This window comes from Esox lucius, chromosome 6 (genome assembly GCF_011004845.1).
Source record: "Esox lucius isolate fEsoLuc1 chromosome 6, fEsoLuc1.pri, whole genome shotgun sequence".
Lineage (NCBI taxonomy): Eukaryota > Metazoa > Chordata > Actinopteri > Esociformes > Esocidae > Esox > Esox lucius.
Window position 1 is genome coordinate 8,182,413 of NC_047574.1, and position 26,568 is coordinate 8,208,980.

General features: G+C 45.1%; 1 protein-coding gene across 47 annotated transcripts in view; it reads left to right on the forward strand.

The window, feature by feature from the left end:
• ank3b (ankyrin 3b) overlaps positions 1 to 26,568 on the forward strand; it is a 145,375-nt gene that overhangs the window by 72,853 nt on the left and 45,954 nt on the right. For 34 of the 47 annotated variants that reach the window (XM_029120219.2, XM_029120214.2, XM_029120205.2 and 31 more), the window contains exons 2-22: positions 2,893 to 2,994; positions 3,273 to 3,371; positions 3,541 to 3,639; positions 4,556 to 4,654; positions 5,078 to 5,263; positions 6,803 to 6,826; positions 8,870 to 8,968; positions 10,538 to 10,636; positions 10,734 to 10,832; positions 10,955 to 11,152; positions 12,951 to 13,049; positions 13,893 to 13,991; positions 15,710 to 15,808; positions 16,014 to 16,211; positions 16,835 to 16,933; positions 19,763 to 19,861; positions 20,954 to 21,151; positions 21,200 to 21,238; positions 22,278 to 22,376; positions 26,174 to 26,272; positions 26,374 to 26,472. In XM_029120219.2, the coding sequence (XP_028976052.2) occupies positions 2,893 to 2,994; positions 3,273 to 3,371; positions 3,541 to 3,639; positions 4,556 to 4,654; positions 5,078 to 5,263; positions 6,803 to 6,826; positions 8,870 to 8,968; positions 10,538 to 10,636; positions 10,734 to 10,832; positions 10,955 to 11,152; positions 12,951 to 13,049; positions 13,893 to 13,991; positions 15,710 to 15,808; positions 16,014 to 16,211; positions 16,835 to 16,933; positions 19,763 to 19,861; positions 20,954 to 21,151; positions 21,200 to 21,238; positions 22,278 to 22,376; positions 26,174 to 26,272; positions 26,374 to 26,472 (2,331 nt within the window). The remainder of the gene's footprint in view (positions 1 to 2,892; positions 2,995 to 3,272; positions 3,372 to 3,540; positions 3,640 to 4,555; positions 4,655 to 5,077; positions 5,264 to 6,802; positions 6,827 to 8,869; positions 8,969 to 10,537; positions 10,637 to 10,733; positions 10,833 to 10,954; positions 11,153 to 12,950; positions 13,050 to 13,892; positions 13,992 to 15,709; positions 15,809 to 16,013; positions 16,212 to 16,834; positions 16,934 to 19,762; positions 19,862 to 20,953; positions 21,152 to 21,199; positions 21,239 to 22,277; positions 22,377 to 26,173; positions 26,273 to 26,373; positions 26,473 to 26,568) is intronic. The other 13 variants (XM_029120213.2, XM_029120230.2, XM_029120231.2 and 10 more) reach the window with 4 other exon arrangements.

The following is a 26,568-nucleotide window of genomic DNA, read 5'->3' on the forward strand; positions in this document are numbered from 1 at the left end:
ATCTCAGCCCCATTCATCCAGCAGGACGTTAGTTGAGCCCTGTTCACCCCCCAAACAACAAGCCACCAGGATCTGACCTCAGCTCACAGCTAAAACCTCTAATCTGTGTATCCGCTACTCATCAGGTTTAACCCTGATGTCATACCACAGTCAGACATGGAAACAGTGATGTTACATCAGCGTAATGTTCTTGGACTGGGGAGAGAGGCTTCTGTGTCATATCATGGCACTTTTTACTTCAAACCCCCTGGTGTTTGTTGCCAGAAATGTACATTTTAGTCTCATTAGACTATACCACCTGGTTCCAATTGAAGTACCAATGATATTCAGCAAACACTAGGAGACAACAGAGGCTTTCTACTGGTAATGCTTAGAAATTACTCATGGCATGGTGGTGGCAACCAATCCTAAATTTGGAGAAAAAAATGTCTGCAATTCATTTAATTTGGTTGTTCTCTGGCCTTTTTATAATTGTGGGATACGTTTGTTGTCAAATCATTATTTATAGATTTTTTTAATTACATTAATATTATTTTTTTAGTGTAAGATCAAGCTGATAAGCAACAATTACGTTTCATATTTACATAGGGTGCCAATAATTCTGGAGGGTATACTGTACACTGTGTACTGTATTTCTTTTTTTCTTCTTCATCCATTATTGCCCGTAATACTGTATTAGTTGTAGTTCTATGTTCCCATAATAAGTACAAGCATGAAACATGCACAAAAATGCTGCTCTCACAATTAAAAAGAAAAATTAAAACCCCAGCAAGACCTTCTTTGCAAGGTTTAGAAACCCCTGAGCCTGGACAATAGTAAATGCAGACTGCAGCTCTTCAAATACCTTTTTTGAGTGTAGCTGCACACGCATTTATAACTGCCGTCATCATACAAATGAAACTAGCACTTAGCACATTTCTACTGAGTTAGTATTGATTTTTACAACAGTGGTCTCACAGTATAATCTCAATAGGTTGTCTACAGTCATAAATCTGTTAATTTATTGTGATTACAGCAACACTTTAACTGAAGAAGTAGCAGCTTGTACAACAGCTATTACAATCCCAATTAGCTACAAACAACAATCCAACCTCATCCCCTTGTTATCCTCCCCTCGTAGGAGCCATAACCACATAACAAAACACAAACAACCTTTAATATTATTCTTCTGCAATTTCCTCATAACATTATTCTCTTCAATATTCTAACATTTGCCACCTCACATTATCCACCTTATTATCCGCTTCAGAGTATCCACCTCACATTATCCTCCTCATTATCCGTCTCACAGTATTCACCTCACATTATCCACCTTATTATCCGCCTCACAGTATTCACCTCACATTATCCACCTCATTATCTGCCTCACAGTATTCACCTCACATTTTCCATCACACATTGTTCAATTCACATTGGCCACCTCACATTATCCACCTTATCCATGTCACACTATCCAACACACATTATCCTGCTCACATTATCCTCCTCCTCATATTGACCTCCTCTGGTGTGCACTGAGTGCTCTCTTGGAGCATTCTGCAGACTCTGCTATTTTTATCCACCAGCCTTAGACAGCATACGCTCAGGCAGAGGGTGAGCAAGTGAGTCCAGACTGTCAGTGATTTGTGAGTGTGTGTGGTGAGTTGGTGGCTAGGGTGTGTCAGCATCAGATAAATCTTTACAACAATACGGCACTGCAGCAAGATCAGTGAGACGCACCCCGTCTTCCCCTGTCTCCCCTCTGTCTCCCCCAGTCTCCTCCCTGTCTCCCCCTGTCTCCTCCCTGTCTCCCCCCGTCTCCTCCGTGTCTCCCCTTGTCTCCACCGTCTTTTCCGTCTTCCCCCCGTCTCCTACCTGTCACTCCACTGTCTTCCCCCGTCTCATCCCTGTCTCCACTACCACCAGCACATTCACATACGGACTGTGTAGTGTTCTCATCTGAAATCTAGTGTGACTACAGGGAGTCTTCCTGAATACGTCACTATGTCGTCATGTATTTCTATAACCAGTCTTTCTAAGTCTTTCTGTATACATTATTATGTCTACCTGTTTCTCTACAGCCACAGTGAGTCTTACTGTATACATTATTATGTCTACCTGTTTCTCTACAACCACAGTGAGTCCTTCTGTATACATTATTATGTCTACCTGTTTCTCTACAGCCACAGTGAGTCTTACTGTATACATTATTGTTTTCCTGTATGTATATAACCCTAAGGAATCTTCTTATACACATCATATTGTCTTGCTTTATCTATTTCTATTCTATCCAAACAGGATCTGTTTCTCTTCCACTACTTTGTGTTATTACAAATCTAGCCTCAATAGAGGTTCTGGGTTTTGTTTACGTAATGGAATAGTTGGCCTGTTTGGTTGGTAGAGCATGGCACTTACAGCTCCACGTTGCGTAGCCATAGGATTGTCTTCCCCCAAAGCCAGAGGGTTGTTAAGTTGATAGTTGGTTGTGAGGCAATCATGTAAGTTTTTCATATTGTTACATTGTGAAGTTTAGTTGCCGTGTTGTCATATTGTCATGTTTTGAAGCTGTCAGATGTCGTTTTGTCACACTATCATTTGGTCAGTTGTAAAGTTGTCATGTTGGATATCTTCAGAAAGCGCTGCTTTCTGTTGGTGAAGAAACATTAACTCTCAGATGCTGTCCTTAGGTTTCATGTTTTTCTTCAAATAATCACATTGTTCTTCGCTGATGATGTTGTTACTGCTTTGTATTTAGATGCACTACACATGACGATTGTCCTTTGAAGAGGCTGAGAAAGTTGCCAATAACCGAGCCCATTGGAGGATGTTTTTGAATGACCTATGACCCACAACATGCTGGCCATATCCAAATAACTGTTGACCTAACTGTGATGTGTTCCTGTTTGGTTGCAGTCTGACAGCAATGCCAGTTACCTGAGAGCAGCCCGTGCCGGCAATCTGGAGAAGGCTCTGGACTACCTAAAAACCGGGGTCGAAATCAACATCTGCAACCAGGTCAGCCCCTACTCATAACTCCTGTGGCCTTATTTTCCTTCTAGGGCAGCTGGAGAACACAGTTCACCCTAATCATTAAAACTGTTGTTATCTGGCCGATTTCTGTCTCGACACTCCAGGGCTTCCAAAAGAAATGCTTATGTGTTAAATATAAAATAGTCTGAAGGTAATCAATTGCACACCGATTAATCTGTATTCAGTCGTAACTCTCTGTGTGTTTCTGTGTCTCACTCTCTCTGTTGCCATTCCTATATCGGTTATTCTCTATCACCATGTAGAATGGTCTCAACGCCCTCCATCTTGCCTCTAAAGAGGGCCATGTGGAGGTGGTCGCGGAGCTCATCAAGCTGGGAGCCAATGTGGACGCCGCAACTAAGGTGATCCCCACCCCCGCCTCCCTTTGATTGGATGAGCCCTAAATATAGCTTTTTTTATAATGTATGTGTTATTATGTGTATGTTATACTGAGAATGTTATAATTTCCATGTTACGGCCACCTCTCCCCTACGTCGCATCCCTCCTCTCCTTCACTGTATGCCTCCCCAGAAAGGGAACACGGCTCTCCACATAGCGTCTTTGGCTGGTCAGGTGGATGTGGTAAAGGAACTAGTGACGAATGGAGCGAACGTCAATGCACAGTCTCAGGTACGTCCAGAACTACACTTTTTGGCGGGTAGTTTATCACAGAGTTAGGCGGTGCGCTCAACATAATCATGTTTCACGCGGACTGTTGTTGTGGGGTTTTGAACTAGCAACCTTTCGGTTGCCCTGTTTTGTGAAGGGAGTAGTACACACTGATGTGCGAGATCCATTGATTCAATGTCTTGGAAATTTTTCGCAAGGAATAGCCTTCATTTCTCACAACAAAAAAAGACTGACGCGTTTCAGAAGAAAGTTCTTTGTTTCTGGCGATTTGAGCCTGTAATCGAATCCACAATTGCTGATACTGAAGGTACTGAACTAGTCTAAAGAAGGCCAGTGTTATTGTTTCTTTAAATAGCCCAAGAGTTTTTGGCAGTACTAGCATAAAAGGGTTTTGTATTGATCAGTAATCCTTTTAAAATGATTAACAGGGATTAGCAAACACAATGTGCCATTGGAGCACAGGACTGATGGCTGATGGTTGATAATGGGCCTCTGTATGCCTATGTAGATATTCCATTGAAAATCAACAGCTTCCAGCTACAATAATCATTGACAGTGTCTACACTGTATTTCTCAATTTTATGTTATTTTTAATGGACATAACATTTTTATTTTTATTTCAAAAAAATTTCTAAGTCACCCCAAACTTACGGTAATGTACATACACACGCTTATAGTTCAGAACCTTTCATCAATATTTGCTGAAAAGTGTTATTATTGTTTGAACATATCTTACTGTAGATGTGTCTTAGAACTGTCTTTTACTTTTGAACTCCAAGTCACTGTGTTGTGTAGACCACCCCAAGTGCACCAGATTGATTGTGTTTGTACGACTAGGCTGACGTTGTCTCTGGTTATTATTACTGGAGTGTAAAATAACTACTAGGCTGATGTTGTGTTGTTATTACTTCTCCAGAATGGCTTCACTCCTCTCTACATGGCAGCACAGGAGAATCATCTGGAGGTGGTCAGATACCTGCTGGACAATGGCTCCACACAGAGCATCGCCACTGAGGTCAGTAACGGTTATATAATATACAGATAGGTGACAAATTAGAGGAAAAACCAACATAACGAGTGTCAGTAAGGTTTTGGGCCACCACGAGCAGCCAGAACATCTTCAGTGTGTCTTAGCATGAATTCTGGGGGTCTCCGGAACTCTACTGGAGGGATGGAAAACCATTTTCACAAAAAGATATTTCACAATTCGGTGTCCTGATGATGATGGTGGTCGAGAGCGCAGTCTAATTTCCCATCGTTCATTTGAGTTGACATCTGGGGATGTGTCGTCCAATCAAAACCAGTAACGTTATATGATTATGACAGCGCACAGCACCAGGTCTGAAGAGGACGGCCCTCGCTCATCAGCGGTAGTGTCTGGGAAGCCCGCGCCGCTACGGGACAGCATTGTGATACGGTGACGGTATGTCTGTTTCAGGATGGCTTCACCCCCCTGGCAGTGGCCCTGCAGCAGGGCCATGACCAGGTGGTGTCTCTGCTGTTGGAGAACGACACCAAGGGCAAGGTCCGCCTCCCAGCACTACACATCGCAGCCCGGAAAGACGACACCAAAGCTGCTGCTCTCCTGCTGCAGAACGACCACAATGCAGACGTGGAGTCCAAGGTACCGCGCACACACCGCACGCACGCTCACACACACACACACACAGACATAGACGTACAAACACACACACAGACAGACATTATGTAAGCACATGAACCCACACACAGCGTATTTCATCAACAGTCCTTTACCTTAACCTCCACTCCACTCTGACCGCGTCTCATTATTGTAATTGTTGTTTTGTTGTTGTTGTAACTTGATGGTGCTGGTATTAATATCATCATAACATCTCTGTAGACTTCACTCTGTAAGACACAAGCTGCTTTAACATCAGACAGCTAGACCAAGTTAAATGTAACTATATTATTTTGGAATCAACTTTTCTTTTTTTTTTTTGCTAAACATACATTCAGTTGCAATTTAGTCTGCTAAGCTGCATTGTGCATGGGCTCTGTCTAGAGACAGAGATGCACCATCACAAGTTGTAGAAGCAGTATTTTTCTGTCATTAAACGATTCAGTACTATTCATATATTTAAAACTCTGTGGTAAGCTAATGGAGAATTGTTTTGAGATGGATGTTTTATGGGTAATTTAGGAACTTGATATGGTATCTTAGGATATATGTAGGTGAACCTAAAAATATATAAATTAAATTTGTACGCAGTGTATGTCCTAAATCTGAAAAATCAAAAAAATTAAGAGACCACTGCACCTTTTTCTTTCCTTTACAAAAAAGTTGAAAAGGAAGTGAGGAACAGAAGGGTTCAAATTAAGAGACCACTGCAAATTCAACGCTTCTATTCCTCACTCAAAACTTTCCTTTTCATCTTTTTTTGGAAATGAAAGAAAAAGGTGCAGTGGTCTCTTAATTTTTTTCAGAGCTGTATAACACAAATCTGGAAAGTTTTTGTTAATGGTAGCGCCCCTTTTTCTGACCATCTTTATAGCCACAGTACGGAGCTAACCACAGTACTGTCTGCTAACACAGAGACCCTACTCTACTGTGTTAAACATGTGTTAAGTAATGTCTTTATAGGTTTGTATTTCTTACCTTAAGATATTTGTTTTTGTGAAAAGATGCTTTTAGAAAACAGACACTAGTACCTATTTTATTTTGTATTTTTTACATAATTGCAGCTATGGAAGTCACAGTGGAAAACTGCACAGATAACCGTGATACCCACAGAAAAAATGTACTTACTCATTTGTAACTTAAATGGTTGGGGAACTACAGGTTTTCGAGTATTTCTGTCCAGTTACACATTGCATTCAACAAGCCCCATACAAAGCAACAAATTCACGCCAGAAGAGGTTGACCACCACTATAATGTAGAGACAGCGATGCACCATCCAGTTGAGCCCCTTTAGTAGTATAAAGGGGTCGTGTGTGTGTGGGTGTGTGTGTGTGTGTTTGTGTTAGTGTGTGTGTTTGTGTGTGTGTGTGTGTGTGTGTTGTGTGCCCGTTATCATGACAGCATGGTGCATTCAGTGACCTTGTGTTGCCTCCATCGTTCGGCACGGACCAGCCAGCCGGCCATAGTGATACACTAACCGCCCCTTCTCTCCTCTCTTGACCTCTCGCTGGTGTTGCCCATAGATGACGGTGAATAGGACCACAGAGGTATATATGTATTTCCTTCACACACCGACACCCACTGACGCCGCACCTGCCACGCCCTGCCGCTGCTAGCGCTGCCTCATTTCTCCCTGCCGGTCCCGCATCGCTCCTCCTGCTCCGATTGTCTGTCTTGGCGCTGTCCAGGAGGGGCTGGACACTAGCATGACCCGGGTGACCTCTGACCCGGATGTACTGACAACATGGGCTCTGGGTTTTTGCAGCCACGGGGCTTGGTCCTGGATTTGGTCTCTACTAAAATGACAGTCGAAATGATGTTTAGAGTATTCTGACACAGCGTTACAGTTGTTTAATATGACGTTGGGGTTTGGGGTGTAGATGATACAGCATGTCTCTCCTCGTTTCTCCATGCCGTAATCAGGCTGTGATGATGAGATAAGGCAAGGACCCAGAGAGGAACCTATCCCCCACTGCAGATCCCCAGGCCGTCAGTCAGTCCGTCAGTCTCTGTCTGTGTCTGGTGTCGGCCTTCACATCCCCAGGCTTGTGCATGACTCTGACCCAGGCTGGGTAACCCTGGGCCAGCCAGGTGTCAGCAGAAAGGGCCTGATGGCTACAGCATCAACTGTGCTCTATTCTAAACATGTCTATGTTGCTTTTCCTGTTCCTTAATCGCCAACAAAGCCTATGCACTTAATGTAGAACACAGTTAACCCATTTAATGTAGAGCACAGCTAACAGACCTACTATAGAACACAGTTAATGCACCTACTGTAGAACATAGCTGACACACCTACTGTAGAACTCAGCTAACACACCTACTCTAGAACACAGCTAACACACCTACTGTAGAACACAGCTAACACACCTACTGTAGAACACAGCTAACACACCTACTATAGAACACAGCTAACACACCTACTATAGAACACTGCTAACAGACCTATGTAGAACACAGCTAACAGACCTACTCTTGAACATAGCTAACACACCTACTATAGAACTCAGCTAACACACCTACTCTAGAACACAGCTAACACACCTACTATAGAACACTGCTAACAGACCTATGTAGAACACAGCTAACAGACCTACTCTTGAACATAGCTAACACACCTACTATAGAACTCAGCTAACACACCTACTCTAGAACACAGCTAACACACCTACTATAGAACACAGCTAACAGACCTACTGTAGAACACAGCTAACAGGCCTACTGTAGAACTCAGCTAACACACCTACTCTAGAACACAGCTAACACACCTACTATAGAACACAGCTAACAGACCTACTGTAGAACACAGCTAACAGACCTACTGTAGAACACTGCTAACACACCTACTATAGAACACAGCCAACACACCTACTGTAGAACACAGCTAACACACCTACTGTAGAACACAGCTAACACACCTACTGTAGAACACAGCTAACACACCTACTGAAGAACACAGCCAATGTTTACTGTGGAACACAGATAACACAAGTATTTTGAAACTTAGAGCTCCGGAAACAATTAAGAGACCACTGCACCTTTTTCTTTCCTTTCCAAAAATGTTGAGTGAGGAACAGAAGGGTTAAAATTAAGAGACCACTGCAGTGGTCTCTTATGTTTTTCCGGAGCTGTAGGTCCACCCACACCTTGGGTACCCAGTCTAATATCGCAGAATTTGAATCAGCTAAAATCACCTGAAGTTAACACTGATGAAGTCAAACTCTTTCACTAACATTATAAACCATTTGCTAACACTGCTGTTTATTAGTAAATCCTTTTTGCTGAAGTGCACACTTGTTCACTACTCCCCACAAGTCTGACAATATTGAACTGGTGGGCTAGTGGGAGGTTCAGCAATTTTACTCGACCTAGTGATTTCCTTTGAAGTTGGTGAAGGTGAATAAACAAGGGCACACTTCAGGAGGAAGGCATGAAATGGAATAGGGCCATAGCCGGGGTCTGCAACGTGTCTGACCAGAGCAGTCCTGTATGACTGAGTCAAAGGTGGAGAGGTCAGGTGGGTATGAGTGGCTGCTCTGATTGGGTGTGTTAGTGCTAAGCTCTGATGTCATAATGTCTGTATCTCCTAGAGTGGCTTCACTCCGCTGCACATCGCTGCACATTACGGCAACATCAATGTAGCTACGCTTCTCCTCAACCGCGGTGCTGCCGTTGACTTCAAGGCCAGGGTAAGACTTTAAGACTCCTCAAGGGTGACGCACCTCTTAAACGTCAGAGCCGGGATTAGACTTCTTTTTCAATTCCAGAGCTAGGATAAGACTCTTCTTAAACCTCAGAGCCAAGATAAACTATTCTTAAACTTCAGAGCCAGGATAAGACTTCTTTAAAACTTCAGAGCCAGGATAAGACTCTTCTTGAACTTCAGAGCCAAGATAAACTGTTCTTCAACTTTAGAGCCAGGATAAGACTCATAGGGTCGGTTTCACAAACATGGATTGAGCCTAGTCTCGGACTAAAAACTCAATAGAAGAAGTTCAATAGAAAACTCCACTCAGCATGTTGTTTTAGTCCTAGACTAGGTTTAATCTGTGTCTGTGAAACCGGCCCCTTTAACTTGAAAGTCATGGCCTAAACTGGTCCAGCAGTGTGGGTTTATAAAGCGTTAAAATACCTGGAATAATCTCATTAAACAAAACATATAAAACAAAGAAACTAAGCCATGGTAAGAGATTGCTACTGTACTCCGGAGCTAGAATAAGACTCCTCTTAAACTTTGGAGTCAGGGTAAGAGTTCAGATTCTTCAGATCTGCCTGCTTCAGTGCCTAACCTCATGGCTAGGGAAAGGTGCAGGGCCTGGATGAAACTCCTTCCACCTGCCTAATTTATCCAGAAGTCCCTGTAGAGGTAATTCTACAGCTGTTGGTGTCAGTCTGCACACACCCTGCCCAGGCCTTCCTGGACTGTGGAATATGAGCCTGTGGATTTAGATGGAATCTGAGTTGTTTCCCAGGACAACACATGATACTATTCATCCCAGCACTGTGAAGGATCTTTACTCTGTAGCTGACAGACAGAGTAGATTTACTCCAATAGTAATGTTATCGTAAACCTGTTGACCAACAGTAATGTTCTTAACTCTTCCAACAATAGTAATATGTTATCCTAAACCCATCTACCAAAAGCAATGCGTTGTCCTAAACCCCTTCACCAATGAGAACACCATACTAAAGAGTCCCTTACTTTGATCAACTTCTTCAACACAACAGTAACATATTACTGGATGTTACAAAGAATAAGGAATCAGTAATGACACAAAGAGGAAACGTGTTACACTCGTACAAGAACAGGAGTCTCCAGCCTTTTCTAGCCCAAAAAACATGTTCTGAATGTCTTTAATCCCCCATAATAATAGGCTGAGCTGCTTAAAGTCCTTTTCATGCTGCTGTTAATGTGATCACAAACAGTGGCTGTGTATCACAGCTCATTCTGTATGACTGTTATGGGCCTTAAAACCGCCCTGGCAAACATTCATGTTTAGCTGTCACTAGAGGGAGGTGTTCTCCAAGCCTGATACCAACAAGTGCCCCGAGAGCTTCTGCTTACTGACAGACACACAAACACACACGGCAGTCCTGCTGTTTAGGCACCTTGCAGGGTGTACTGTAGACGTTACGCTAGCGAAGACCTGTTTTATATTGAACTGTCCATATGGCACTATTAATATAGATGTGTTTTTAAATTACTTACTCTACATAGGTTCTGTACTACTGATATGTTGTGTTACTCCTTTTCTCAGAATGACATCACCCCACTGCATGTGGCGTCTAAGAGAGGCAATGGCAACATGGTGAAACTACTGCTGGAGAGAGGAGCCAAGATAGACGCTAGGACCAAGGTTAGAACAAACCACGCATATAAAACACATAACGAAGGAACATATAGTCCCATATACAGTCAATAATAACCTGCATCCCCTTGACCTCTGACCCAAGGATGGCTTGACTCCTCTGCATTGTGGCGCGCGAAGTGGACATGAACAAGTGGTAGAGATGCTGCTGGACAGAGGAGCCCCAATCCTGTCCAAAACTAAGGTAGAGAGGCCATGGTTACACCTACATTTATTTTCTCCATTTGTCCATTGAACATTTGATAAAGTTTTACCAATGCAGTGACAGTAGAAAGGGAACACATTTTTTTGTTTGTTTTTTTGTAGAACGGCCTGTCTCCCCTCCACATGGCAACCCAAGGGGACCATCTCAACTGCGTTCAGCTACTGCTGCACCACGACGTTCCAGTTGATGACGTCACCAATGACTACTTGACAGCCCTGCATGTTGCCGCTCACTGCGGACACTACAAGGTTGCAAAGGTCATCGTGGATAAAAAGGCCAACCCCAACGCCAAAGCACTGGTCAGCAGGAGTCCAACTGTTTGTCTGTGTAGTTAAAACATCATTAGTGGTTAGATCTAGGCTAACTTCACTTTAGCATTTTTGTTTTGCATAACCTAGCATTGGCTTTATTAGCTTACCAATAACATTGCGTTAGCTTTAGCATCAGTTACTCATCCTTTGGCCTACAATAAATACAATGCAATCCTAAAAAGAGCAACACAATCCTAAATTCAGTAGTATAATGCAACAAAATCCTAAATTTAACAACACAATGCAACAGTCTCAACAGAACAATAAAGTGCAACACAATCCTGAACAGAGAAAAACATTGGAACACAATCTTAAACTGGGCAATACAATGCGACACAATCTTTTACATAGTAATACAATGTAACAAAATCCTAAACAGGGAAAGTACAATGCAACACAATCTTAAACAGAGAAACACAATGCAACACAATCCTAAACAGAGAAAGTACAATGCAACACAATCCTAAACAGTGCAACACAATCTTAAACAGAGCAACACAAAGCAACACAACCCTAAACAGATCAACACAATCCTAAACAGCTCGAACACAATCCTAAACAGAGCAACACAATACTAAACAGATCAACACAATCCTAAACAGAGCAAAACAATCCTACACAGAGCAACATAATGCAACACAATTCTAAACAGTGCAACACAATGCAACACAATCCTAAACAGAGAAACACAATGCAACACAATCCTAAACCAATCAACACAATCCGAAACAGAGCAACACAATCCTACACAGAGCAACACAATGCAACACAATTCTAAACAGAGCAACACAATCGTAAACAGAGCAACACAAAGCAACACAACCCTAAACAGATCAACACAATCCTAAACAGATCAACACAATCCTAAACAGAGCAACACAATGCAGCACAATTCTAAACAGAGCAACACAATGCAACGCAATCCTAAACAGAGCAACACAATTCAACACAACCCTAAACAGAATAACACATTCCTAAACAGAGCAATATAATGCAACTTAATCCTAAACAGAGAAAAGTCTGTGGCCTGAGTAGAGTAACAGACTAAAACAAAGAGCTGTAATTTCAGGAGCTCCAGGAGGAGAAATGTGAACTTACAGTTCAAGGTTATTGAGAAATAACTGCAAATGCTGTAGTTCCTGTTGTATTATACTCCAAAAACAAATAGGCTGCGACTAGGTTCAGCATTAGGCTGTCTTTAGAGTTGGTGCCAGGCTTAGGCTGTGGTGCTAGCATTAGGGTTAGGCTGTTACTAATGTTAGGTTTAGTCTGGTTCTAAAGTTGATGTTAGGCTGGTACTAGAGTTAAGGGTTAGACTGGTAGAAGAGAAAATACTTATCTTGCAGCAACAGGAAATGTGTTAGGGTTGTTATGTGAGTTGTAGTGAAAAGGGTTTGTTGGGTTTGATATATCTTTCATTGAGGAACATTCTTTGTACGAAATTACACTTTTTTAGAAGCACCCTTTAGACCAGTAGATGTTTGATTTCCCAGCTGTGCTAGAACATACAGTGAACAAATTAAGACATGGCATCTGTACACGGTGTTTTAGTGACTGGAACACAGTGGGTGTGGCCACTAAAGCGTATAGAAGTAAAGGAAGAAGCGGAGTGAAGAAATCAGATTTAGTGCCAGGAGGAGAGAGAGATCAGGCTAATTCAGTGGTTACTGTAATTGTTACTGTTACATGATCAACTGGTTAAGAGAGAGAGAGAGAGAGAGAGGTGAGGGGACAGGGACACAAACCGGGAATCTAAAGAGTTGTACTTTCTGTGTTTTATTTTTAGAATGGTTTCACTCCGCTTCACATCGCTTGCAAGAAGAACAGGATCAAAGTGATGGAACTTCTGCTGAAACACGGAGCATCCATACAGGCAGTGACCGAGGTAAAATTATGGGTTGGGGGACTAGCCTTGACTTCTGACTGGGTCTGTCTGGGAGGAGTTCAACAATGCACTGCTTTCACTCCCTTTCTGCTGTCTCTGGTGTGTCCGTTTAGTTGGACATTTTATACAAGATGTTGTTCAGGGACATTTAGGAGAGTATTTAGTGTTGACTAGAGGGGCTGGTAGTGAGGCTGGTAGGGGGACTGGTTAGGAGGTCTGGGTATATGGACTGGGAAGAGGGCCCTGTAGAGGTACTGGTTAGAGGGCATAGATAGAGGGGCTGGGTAAAGGAACTGATAGAGGGGCTGGGTAGATGGACCGGGTAGGGGGACTCGGTAGAGGGGCTGGGTAGAGGGGCTGGGAACAGGGACTGGTTAGAGGGTTTGGGAAGAGGGGCTGGGTAGTGGGACTGGGAAGAGGGACTGGTAGGGGGGCTGGGTAGAGGGACTGGTAGGGGGGCTGGGTAGAGGGACTGGTAAAGGTATTCGGTAGAGGGACTGAGTAGAGGGGCTGGATAGAGGGACTGGTAGAGGGATTGTGTAGAGAGACTGGGTAGAGGGGCTGGGAACAGGGACTGGGTAGTGGGACTTGGAAGAGGGACTGGTAGGGGGGCTGGGTAGAGGGACTGGTAAAGGTATTCGGAGAGGGACTGGGTAGAGGGGCTGGGAACAGGTACTGGTTAGAGGGGTTGGGAAGAGAGGCTGGGTAGTGGGACTGGGAAGTGGGACTGGTAGGGGGGCTGGGTAGAGGGACTGGTAAAGGGATTGGGTAGAGGGACTGGTTAGAGGTGTTGGGAAGGGGGGCTGGGTAGTGGAACTTGTTAACCCTCTCTTTTTGTTTCAGTCGGGTCTCACTCCAATCCATGTTGCGGCATTCATGGGACATGAGAACATTGTGACCCAGCTGACAAATCATGGTGCTTCGCCAAACACAACGAATGTGGTAAGCTACAGAATATACTCTTTGTCTGTTTCTATCTCCTATCTCTCTTTCCCCCATCCATCTTTTCTCTCTCTCCCCTTATCTCTCTACCTCCCCCATTCACCCCCCCATCTCTCTCTCTGTATGTTTCTCTCACACCCATATTAAAGACAAGTGAGGGAAAATGTTGCAGTGATGTGATGTCTATATTTGACCATCTCCTGCCAGACTTCATATAATTAGTAGAGACACCCCCTATAATAAAAGGCAGTCGTTTCAGGGTCCCTCGAGGATATGAGAGGAGGATGTGAAGGAGAGACGGAGCAAGATGGATTAGAGGTGTAATTTGGTCTGCACTGTGAACCTGGAATCATAAAACAATATGTACTTATAAAACCACTACGCCCATATGTGCTTGTAGTGGACTAATGACATACATGTGTATGACCCATATTAGACTGTGTAAACACATTTACAAGGTCTGTGTTGCAGTGTCTGTGCCATGCTTCTATTACTCCTATTTAAAACAATGGCGCATAGGCACTGCTACATAGACCTTAACAAACATTAACAAGACAGATTGTGTTGTAAGACAAGGCATGAACAAAGGGATGCCTCTCTAGGCTGTAAGACCCAGAGGGCTGCAATGTACTAATACAGACCAGTTCGTGGACAGAAGGGCAACCCAACAGAAGCCTAGGACAAGACAACAAGGAAGTTGAGCCATTAAAACCGTCTAGGGGGTGTTTGAATTCAAACCTGACGTTGTGATTTCCTCTGCTTCACAGAGGTGACAATGGGGGATGGCACAAAACATTTAGGGTGGGGGCTACCTCAACACTAAGAAACAACAGTAGCCTATGCAGCCGCCAAAACCTCAGACATGTTGACAGATTGATGGCGACGGAACCCCAGTATCTATACCGCTGGGGCAAGACAGGGATTGTGTTGATCTATTTAGGTGCAGCGGCAACTATTTCCTTTGCTTTCACGCAGTTTTCCACATAACTTACATTTACCTGACCATAAAATTTTACAGGATAAAATTATTGGTGCATTTAAAGGTTTGAGGGTCCCAGGGAGAGAATTGGGAACCACGGCCCTGGAGTCATGTGGGACTTGACACTGTGGGACTTGACACTGTGGGACTTGACTCTGTGGGACTTGACACTGTGGGACTTGACACTGTGGGACTTGACTCTGTGGGACTTGACACTGTGGGACTTGACACTGTGGGACTTGACTCTGTGGGACTTGACACTGTGGGACTTGACGCTGTGGGACTTGACTCTGTGGGACTTGACACTGTGGGACTTGACTCTGTGGGACTTGACACTGTGGGACTTGACGCTGTGGGACTTGACTCTGTGGGACTTGACACTGTGGGACTTGACACTGTGGGACTTGACACTGTTGGACTTGACACTGTTGGACTTGACACTGTGGGACTTGACACTGTGGGACTTGACTCTGTGGGACTTGACACTGTGGGACTTGACTCTGTGGGACTTGACACTGTGGGACTTGACTCTGGAAATCCGCAGTTCTCTTGTGTTCCAGAATTGAACAGTCAAAAATCTAAACTCATGAGAACTGTCCAAAAACCAGTGTGTGTCTCACTGGTTGACAACAGCATAGTGTGAACCATTAACATTTCTGTATATTAATTAATTTGATATTATTTGGGGATTTAAATAAAGATTTAATAGAAAGTGTGTGTGTGTGTGTGTGTGTTTCAGAGGGGAGAGACCGCCCTCCACATGGCAGCGAGGGCCGGCCAAGCAGACGTGGTGAAATATCTGATACATAATGGGGCCACAGTGGAGGCTAAGGCAAAGGTAGGAATGGACAGAAACCTAGCTCTTTGATTAGGAGCTGTAAGGATTATGGATGTCTATCCACTTCTTAAGACAGTTGATAACAAGGTTGGGCTGTTAAAGCGTCTCATATGTCTGCCTCACTTTTATCTATCTGTCTGTCTGTTGTTTTGTGTCACCAATGCCTTTTGCCGGTCCCCTGACTTAACTCTGCCCCTGTCTCCAGGACAACCAGACCCCGCTCCACATCTCCAGTCGTCTGGGGAAGCCTGATATCGTGCTGCAGCTACTGCAGAATGGGGCGTGTCCTGACGCTACCACCACTTCTGGTTACACCCCTCTTCACCTGGCCGCTAGAGAGGGCCACAAAGACATTGCCTCAGTTCTCCTTGACCACGGGGCCTCTCTGGACATTATTACCAAGGTACCCTGCAGACTAAACGACACCTCAACATTACACCCATACGCGCCACGCAGTGCCACTGCTACCTTAGCACTACATCCTACACACTCCACAACACTGCATTCCAGTATCCCCAGTGACTCGCAGTTTGATGTTTCAAACACGTTGCCCATTATTTCAGCTGCAGTTGGACAAGATAGAGGCATGACACTGGGGTTAGGGGTTGGGTAGAGTTAGGTTCAGTTGTCGGAAAGGGTTAAAGTCAGTGGTCAGGAAGGGTTAAAGTCTGTTGTTTGGGTCTGTGGTTCAGAGGTTATGGTTGGTTAGAGTTAGGGTCAGAGGTAGCCACGTTGGTGTGTGGTGGTATGAGTGGTGGATGTTTCAATGCATTGCTTCATAACAGCAGAATCCATTGTGTAACTGAGTTGTGGGTTTCATTATGTTACTGCAGGGAGGTGGTTTCTGTCTTGTAACGGCCGGCTGCTTAATTTACCTCTGCGTATGAAATACGGTCCATGCACGTGAAAATATTATCTCTCATCCGTCCTCTTCTCTCCTCTTGTCGTCTTGTTTGTCTTTTCCTGTCTGTCTCTCCTCTCCCCTACTCTCTCCTTTCTTTCCCCCTCTCTCCTCCCCTCCACCAGAAGGGCTTCACTCCTCTTCATGTAGCATCTAAGTACGGGAAGATAGAAGTCGCCAACCTGCTGCTGCAGAGACACGCACCACCTGACGCAGCTGGGAAGGTATTGTAACCATAGAAACCGTTGCAGTAACACGTGTTGTAACCAAGGAAACCATGCAGTCATGCTGTTATTGTAACCATATAAACCGTGTACTGAAGGGCTAATCTGACAGCCTGGTAGAATAGTCATATGTATTGATTGCTATTAGCACAGCCCTCTGATGGGAAAGTCTATAGACCTCAACAGGATATGATTTGATTTGATTTCATTGCAGCCTTCATATCAGAGCAGATGCATTGCCTTTTGAAAGTATTCAGACCCCATCCCTTTTCCCACATTTTGTTGCGTTATATACTTAATTTTATTTATTTTTTAAATCTGCCAACAATCTACACCCAATACCCCAAAAACAAAAACGTTTTTATAAGTGTACAAAATAAAACTGAAGTATCTCATATACATAAGCAAACCGTTTATTAAGTACTTTGTAAAAGCCCCTTTGGCTTTGAATAGTCTTTGGTGTGCCTCTACCAGCATTGCAGACCTGGATTTGGGCAGTTTCTCCCATTCCTTCTTGCAGATCCTCTCAACCTCTGTCAGATTGGATGTGGAGCGTCGGTGAACTGCAATCTTCAGGTCTCCGCACAGAAGTTCAATGGGATTTATGTCCAGGCTTTGGCTGGGCCACTCTGGGACATTCACATGCTTGTCCTGAAGCCACTCCAACATTGTCGTGGCGATGTGCTTCAGGTTGTTGTTATGGTGAAAGGTTATTATTAGCCCCAGGTCATATGCACTCTGGTTCAGATTTTGTTCAAGGACCACGCTGTATTTTGAGACCATGTAACACTAATGAGTCACACGAAATTGGGCCCAATTTGGACATTTTCAGTTAGGGGTGTACTCACTTTTGTTGCCAGCGGTTTAGACATTAATGGCTGTGTGTTGTGTTATTTTGAGGGGACAGCAAATTTACACTGTTATACAAGCTGTACACTCACTACTTTACATTGCAGTAAATTGTCATTTCTTCAGTGTTGTCACATAAAAAGATATAATCAAATATTTACAAAAATGTGAGGGGTGTGCTCACTTTTGTGAGATACTGTATGTGTGCCTTTCCACATGATGATCAGTCAATAGGATGTGCTACAGGCAGCCTCTAAACAAGTTCTAAAGACATCTCAGAGATGATCAGAAAACACCAGATGTAATGAGTTCAGATCGTCATGGCAAAGGGTCTGAATTCGGTACATCATATTTTTAATTATTTCATTTTCAGGAAATGTTCCCTTAAAATTTTTCCAAAATTTTTCGCGTTTGTCCTTATGGGGTATTGCATGAAGGTTGATACAATTTTATAACTTATAAATTAAGTCAATAACCCAACAAAGTGTAGAGAAAGGGAAGGGGTCTGAATTCTTTCTCATGGCTCTGTAAATTCAGAATTGATGTTGTATGACTTGGCTTCCTAATGCCACTGGTTCATTTTTACACCACAGGTCAATATTCTGTAATGCTATTAATTTGTTTTTATATTACAGGTCAGTAACGCTATTGGTTTCATTTACCTTAGGTCAGTATTGTAGTAGTGCTAAACCTTTGTTCATGTGGTTGTAATGGCAAAGCTCAGCACAACCACAGTTGTTTCAGGGACTAGATATGTGTCTGAGTATGTGGGTTTACTGGTTGAGACAGGGCTGATTCACTGTCACATATGAAATGAGAATATGAAAGCGTTAACAATCTAAGCGGTGAGATTATCAAATGAACCCATCCAAAATTAATCAGAATAAAGGGACACCCTAGTCCAGTGCTCTCTAGTCCAGTGCTCTCTAGTCCAGTGCTCTCTAGTCCAGTGCTCTTTAGTCTAGTTTTCTTTAGTGCAGTGCTCTATAGTCTAATGTTCTGTAGTCCAGTATTTTCTAGTCCAGTGTTTTCTTGTCCAGTGTTTTCTTGTCCAGTTATCTGTTGTCCAGTGTTCTGTCGTCCAGTGTTCTGTAGTTCAGTGTTCTGTCATTCAGTGTTCTGTTGTCCAGGGTTCTGTTGTCCAGTGTTCTGTAGTTCAGTGTTCTGTCATTCAGTGTTCTGTTGTCCAGGGTTCTGTTGTCCAGTGTTCTGTAGTTCAGTGTTCTGTAGTTCAGTTCAACCAGCCCCTTGCATGATGCTGGTATGATGCTGTAATGGCAATGGTACGATGTTAATATTATGCTGTATGATGCTGGTATGGTATAATACTGATACAATGTCAGTATGATTCTTGTATGTCAATGGTACAATGTTAATATTATGCTGAATGATGCTGGTATGATGCTGATATAATGTCCGTATGATGCTGGTATGATGCTGATATAATGTCAGTATGATGCTGGTATGATACTGATATAATGTCAGTATGATGCTGGTATGATACTGATATAATGTCAGTATGATACTGATATAATGTCAGTATGATGCTGGTATGATACTGATATAATGTCAGTATGATGCTGGTATGATACTGATATAATGTCAGTATGATGCTGTTGTGATGTCAGTATAATGCTGGTATGATACTGATATAATGTCAGTATGATACTGATATAATGTCAGTATGATGCTGGTATGATACTGATATAATGTCAGTATGATGCTGGTATGATACTGATATAATGTCAGTATGATGCTGTTGTGATGTCAGTATAATGCTGGTATGATGCATCACGTTCAGCTGTGGTTATTCAACAGAAGAAAATAAAAAGCGTCCAACATGCACTAAGTGGTTGATATTTCTCAGTGCTTTCACCTCCACCTTGCTCCACCAGGCACCAGCCCCTCTACGGCTTCTGTCTGTGCATGACATTATGTTTCTGTAGAGTGCTCAAGTCCAGTGTGTGTGTGTCCCTGTAGAGTGGTCTAACTCCACTGCATGTAGCAGCTCACTACGATAACCAGAAAGTGGCTCTGTTGCTGCTGGACCAGGGTGCCTCACCACACGCTGCTGCCAAGGTAGGTACCATGCCTCGCAGCGTCACCCCGGGTACCATCTTAAATAACACCCTCATCGTTTGTACCTTCCCAATTCAAACACACTCTGGATACTATTTGAATTCAAACACACTTGAATTAAGTTGAGAGTAATGGAGGGGACAGAATAGCGAATAGGAAGAGAGGATTGGGAAGCCAGGAGAGGGGTGTGGAGAGTAGAGCAGGCCCCGTGTGTCGTCTGTGGCCTCTCTTTATCTCGTGCTGTATTTCTCTCTCTCTCTCGCTCTCTCTCTCTCTCTCCGACTCTTTATATTTCTCTGTCATTCTGTCTGTGTTTTTTGCAGTGAGAGGGGAGGGGGTTGCCTAGCAGTGAGAGGGGAGGGGGTTGCCTAGCAATGAGAGGGGAGGGGGTTGCCTAGCTCAGCAGCTCAGTGTCTCTGAAACATGCTGACCTAGTTACTGCCTTTGTTCCCATGACAGCCAATTACAGCCTGTAATGTGACGGGCTCTGTGACGTCCGTTTGGACAGGCCCACTCCGCACAATGACATCATCTCTGGCCGGCTCCCTCTATGTCCCTCCTCTAGCGCCTAGGAAACTCTCTCTTCTCCGCGTCTTTCCCAAACCACTCCGCCTCTGCACTCTCTTTCATGCCGCCTGGAGCCATCTGGTTTCCATAAGTTCACCGTTGTGACTGTTTTGGAAACATTGTGAATGTGTGGAATATATTGGTGGGTTAGAGTTAGAGGTAGGATTATAGTGATCATGTTTCTCAGCTGTGGCCATAGCAGAGATTATACACAAAATAATGTACACTATGACTGATGTATCCAGTACATCCCGTCCAGTCTCTGTTACAGAATGGTTCCATTCAATTCCACATTCACTGACTTCACTTGTCCTATCGATTTCAAAATGGTCCACACTACTCATCGAGTAATGGTAATTTTACTAATTGTTGGTAATTTTAGTTCCTGTCTGTTCAACTTTATTGGCTCGTTGGTGCACAAAACACCTTAGCAATGTGTAAATGACATAAATGTGGATTCTAAATGCCACCATACCAGTAAATATGAATATGCCCTAGCAATTGTCCTTTCTCCATCTGTCTCAGAATGGCTACACTCCCCTTCACATCGCCGCTAAGAAGAACCAGATGGAGATCACCACGACTCTACTGGAGTATGGAGCCGACACCAATGCGGTGACACGGCAGGGCATCACGCCTCTGCACCTGGCCTCCCAGGAGGGCAACGTTGACATCGTTACCCTGCTACTGGCCAGGGACGCCACCATCACCCTGGGCAACAAGGTGGGGATCGGGCATTACAGGTCAAGAGTGAGAGGCTGGTGTTGGTAGCCAGGGAAGAGTAATACACGTTCTCCAGATATCACAGAGGTTTGAGACTTATCAAGAACTTTGAGATATCTCCTTGAAAGCTTGCGAAGTAAACTGGACAGACCTGGCAAGGGTACTGGGTTTCACAAGTCAATGGGAGAAGTGTGTCCTTTGTTGTTAATTGTCTTCAGATCTACAGGGTGAAACTTAGATTTGAACCAGTGTAGCAGAAACTGTGATTACTATAACCACATAAATGCTGCAGACTTGTGTTTACATTTTTGTAAAAAAAAAAAAAATCATGGAAGGAGTTGCTTTGATATAATGGTCTGCACATGTGCACTTCAGTGTGACATGCCTGCTAAACCTGATTAAATGATCTATAAGGACTTTTTGTAAGGTAATAGGGAATTTCTATTGGACAAGCACTTTTTTTTAATCTACATACTCAGCAACTTTGGTATATCCCCTGTCCTGTCCTCTCAGAGCGTAACATCATAATATGTCCCCTGTCCTGTCCTCTCAGAGCGTAACATCATAATATGTCCCCTGTCCTGTCCTCTCAGAGCGTAACATCATAATATGTCCCCTGTCCTGTCCTCTCAGAGCGTAACATCTTAATATGTCCCCGGTCCTGTCCTCTCATAGTGTAACATCTTAATATGTCCCCGGTCCTGTCCTCTCAGAGCGTAACATCTTAATTTGTCCCTGGTCCTGTCCTCTCATAGTGTAACATCTTAATATGTCCCCAGTCCTGTCCTCTCAGAGCGTAACATCATAATATGTCCCCTGTCCTGTCCTCTCAGAGCGTAACATCTTAATATGTCCCCGGTCCTGTCCTCTCATAGTGTAACATCTTAATATGTCCCCAGTCCTGTCCTCTCAGAGCGTAACATCTTAATTTGTCCCTGGTCCTGTCCTCTCATAGTGTAACATCTTAATATGTCCCCAGTCCTGTCCTCTCAGAGCGTTACATCTTAATTTGTCCCCGGTCCTGTCCTCTCAGAGCGTTACATCTTAATATGTCCTCTGCCCTGTCCTCTCTGAAACAAAAACATTTGCGTAACATCTTAATATGTCCCCTATCTTGTCCTTTTAGAGTGGTCTGACCCCTCTCCACCTGGCTGCCCAGGAGGACAAGGTCAGCGTAGCTGAGGTCCTGGTCAACCAGGGGGCCACTGTTGACCCAGAGACTAAGGTAAAGGCTTACACACACACATACACACACACATACACACACACACACACAGACACACACAGAAGTCTCGGTCACTGACATGTGACAACATGGCTCCCAGGAGTCTGATCAGGTCAATGTTGACCCTGGCTCTTATATTGTAACACCAGTTTTTAATATGTTGATGGAATGTTATTGATTTCATTCTGATACAGTGGATATAAAAAGTCTACACATCCCTGTTAAAATGCCAGGTTTTTGTGACGTAAAAGAATGAGACAAAGATAAATCATGTCAGTACTTTTTTCCACTTTTAATGTGACCTTTAATGTGAACAATTCAATTGAAAAACAACTGACATCTTTGAGGGGGAACATTTAAAATGAAAACCTTACAATAACCTGGTTGCATAAGTGTGCACACCCTCTTATAACTGTGGATGTGGCTGTGTTCGGAGTTAATCAATCACATTCAAACTCATTACACACCTGCCATCATTTAAAGTAACTGATTAATCGCAAATAAAGTTCAGCTGTTTTTGTAGGATTTTTTTGTTTTTCTTAGATGCATCTCAGAGCAAAAGCCATGGTCCGCAGACAGGAAAAGGGTACAAAATAGTTCCAAAGCATTACTTTTACCATGGAACACAGTGAAGACAGTCATCATCAAGTGGAGAAAATATGTCACAACAGACTTCTCTCCAAAATTGATGAAAAGACGAGAAGAAAACTGGTCAGGGAGGCTTCCAAGAGGCCTACAGCAACATTAAAGGAGCTGCAGAAATTTCTGGCAAGTACTGGATGTGTGCTACATGTGACAACAATCTCCCGTATTCTTCATAAGAATGGGCTATGGGGTAGGGTGGCAAGACGGATGTCATGGTGCGGTGAGCAGCAGCGCCACCGTGCCATATTTCCACAAGTTCCCATATTCTCACGAACACATCCCGGACTGTCACATGTTTCCCATCTTCCACACCAGGTCCCAATCTAGCTCGTTTGTATGTGTATGTATGTTTCCCCTCTGCTCCCCACATTGTGGATCATTGTTGCTGTCGCTGTCATTGTTGCTGTTTGTTAGTTAATCGTGTTACAGAATGATCCACCAAACCTGGAACCAGCAGGCAGTCCCTCCAGAGAGGGTATATACCTGGAGGGGTGATTGGGGGTCTGACTCCCTCTCCTCAGATGATGACGAAGCGGTCTATGAGAGAGTGGAGGAGGATCCCCTTGGGGAGCAGTGCTGGGGGTTGCCCCAAGACGGGTTTGGGGTGCCGCTGTGGGGCATGGACCAGTATGGAGTGGTCAAGCCCCTCACCAAAGAGCAAGGGGAGCTGGTGAAGGGTCTCCTGCAGGACATGCAGGAGGCAGGAAGGACAGGACGCAGGCGAGGCCGGAGGAAGAAGAGGGCGAGGTGCCCAACGCTTGGTCCGAGGTCCCCCCAGGAAAATTTTAGGGGGTGGCTGAGTGGGTGCCCGGGGGAAGTCCCGACGGCGCCCCCTCTATGTCCGGTGCCTCCTCGACCCCGTGCAGGCTGGCCAGGCTGTAGGCTGGCAATTAGGCGCACACCGCTTCCTGCTCCGTGGCCTTCCGCCGCCCCTGTCCCTGCGCCACGGCGCCGATTGCCCACTGCTGCTTTGGAGCAGCAGCCAGCGCCTCCTACCTGCCAGCAGCGGCAGTCAGCGCCCCCTGCTGCATTGGAGCAGCAGCCAGCGCCTCCTACCTGCCAGCAGCGGCAGTCAGCGCCCCCTGCTGCATTGGAGCAGCAGCCAGCGCCTCCTTCCTGCCAGTGGCAGCAGCCTGCACCGCCTGAGGCCGAGGAGGAGTGGCCTGCACCGCCTGAGGCCGAGGAGGAGTGGCCTGCACCGCCTGAGGCCGAGGAGGAGTGGCCTGCACCGCCTGAGGCCGAGGAGGAGTGGCCTGCACCGCCTGAGGCCGAGGAGGAGTGGCCTGCACCGCCTGAGGCCGAGGAGGAGTGGCCTGCACCGCCTGAGGCCGAGGAGGAGTGGCCTGCACCGCCTGAGGCCGAGGAGGAGTGGCCTGCACCGCCTGAGGAGGAGTGGCCTGCACCGCCTGAGCTTGCCGGGGTTTGGCCGCCACCGCCCTCTCCTGTCCCGGCCGTCCCGGCGCCTCCTTCGGCTCTTCCGGCTACCGACCCTCCTTCGGCTCTTCCGGCTACCGACCCTCCTTCGGCTCTTCCGGCTACCGACCCTCCTTCGGCTCTTCCGGCTACCGACCCTCCTTCGGCTCTTCCGGCTACCGACCCTCCTTCGGCTCTTCCGGCTACCGACCCTCCGTCGGCTCTCCCGGCTACCGACCCTCCGCCGGCCACCGGCCCTCCGTCGGCTCTCCCGGCCTGTGACCCTCCGCCGGCCACCGGCCCTCCGTCGGCTCTCCCGGCTCCTAACCCTCCGCCGGCTCCTGATCTTCGGCCGGTTCTGCCTCCCCGGCCTGTCCCGACGGCTCCCCCACCCTGGTTAGTCTCGGCTGTTCCGCCCCGTCGGCGGGTTTGTGCCGATGGGGGTACTGTGCTGCCCCGCCCCCCCTCCCTTGGGCTGGGGTTCGTCTTGGCCCGTCCAGTGGCCGGGCCTTTGGGGGGGGGTACTGTCATGGTGCGGTGAGCAGCAGCGCCACCGTGCCATATTTCCACAAGTTCCCATATTCTCACGAACACATCCCGGACTGTCACATGTTTCCCATCTTCCACACCAGGTCCCAATCTAGCTCGTTTGTATGTGTATGTATGTTTCCCCTCTGCTCCCCACATTGTGGATCATTGTTGCTGTCGCTGTCATTGTTGCTGTTTGTTAGTTAATCGTGTTACAACGGAAGCCTTTTCTTACAAAGAAAAACATCCAAGTCTGACTGAAGTTTACAAAAACAAACATCAAGTCTACCAAAAGCACGTGGGAAAATGTGTTGTGGTCTGATGAAACCAAGGTTTAACTTTTTGGCCATAATTCCAAAAGGTATGTTTGGTGCAGAAATAACACTGCACATCACCCAAAGAACACCATACCCTCAGTGAAGCATGGTGATGGCAGCATCATGCTTTGGGGCTGTTTTTCTTCAACTGGAACCGGGGCCTTTGTCAGGGTGGAGGGAATTATGAACAGTTCCAAATACCAGGCAATTTTGGCACAAAACCTTCAGGTGTCCGATAAAAAGCTGAAGAGGAAGTTCATCTTTCAGCATGACAACGACCCAAAGCACACATCCAAATCCACAAAAGCATGGCTTCTCCAGAAGACGATTCATGTTTTGGAATGGCCCAGCCAGAGCTCAGATCTGAATCCAATTGAACATCTGTGGGGTTATCTGAAGAGGGCTGTGCACAGGAGAGCTTTTGCAAAGAAGAGTGAGCAAATATTGCCACGTCAAGATGTGCCATGCTAATAGACTCCTACCCAAAAAGACTGGGTGCTGTAATAAAATCAAAAGGTGCTTCAACAAAGTATTAGTTTAAGGGTGTGCAACCTTATGCAACCAGGTTATTGTGAGTTTTTTATTTTTCCCCCTCAAAGATTTCAGTTTGTTTTTCAATTGAATTGTTCACGTTATAGGTCACATTAAAGGTGGACAAAGTTCTGACATGATTTATTTTTGTCTCATTCTTTTACATCACAAGAACCTGGCATTTTAACAGGGGTGTGTAGACTTTTTATATCCACTGTATAGCCTAGCTAGACATGGGTAGGGATACATTTGAGCTAGTTTGCTACATCACTGAATATTGTCCTGCATCAACAGGATATGTGAATAATTCAGTCGATTATATTCAATGGATATGTAGTCTGATGTATGTTCATGTGTCCCCAGATGGGATACACTCCACTGCACGTGGCGTGTCACTACGGAAATGTGAAGATGGTCAACTTCCTGTTAATGAACCAGGCCAAGGTCAACGCCAAAACCAAGGTCAGGCTCAGTGTATAGCCATATAGATACCCACTGTAGACAGCTAGATTCCCCTCGGCATTCGAATGATTGTGCATGTGTTTTACAAATGCCCCCTGCAGAATGGCTACACCCCCCTCCACCAGGCTGCCCAGCAGGGCCATACCCACATCATCAACCTGCTGCTGCAGAACGGAGCATCTCCCAATGAACTGACTGTGGTGGGTGAAGGACTCTGGGATGCATTGGGAGGAAGTACATACACACCCCCCCCCCCCCCACACACACACACACAGTGGCTGTGGGTGTAACACAGG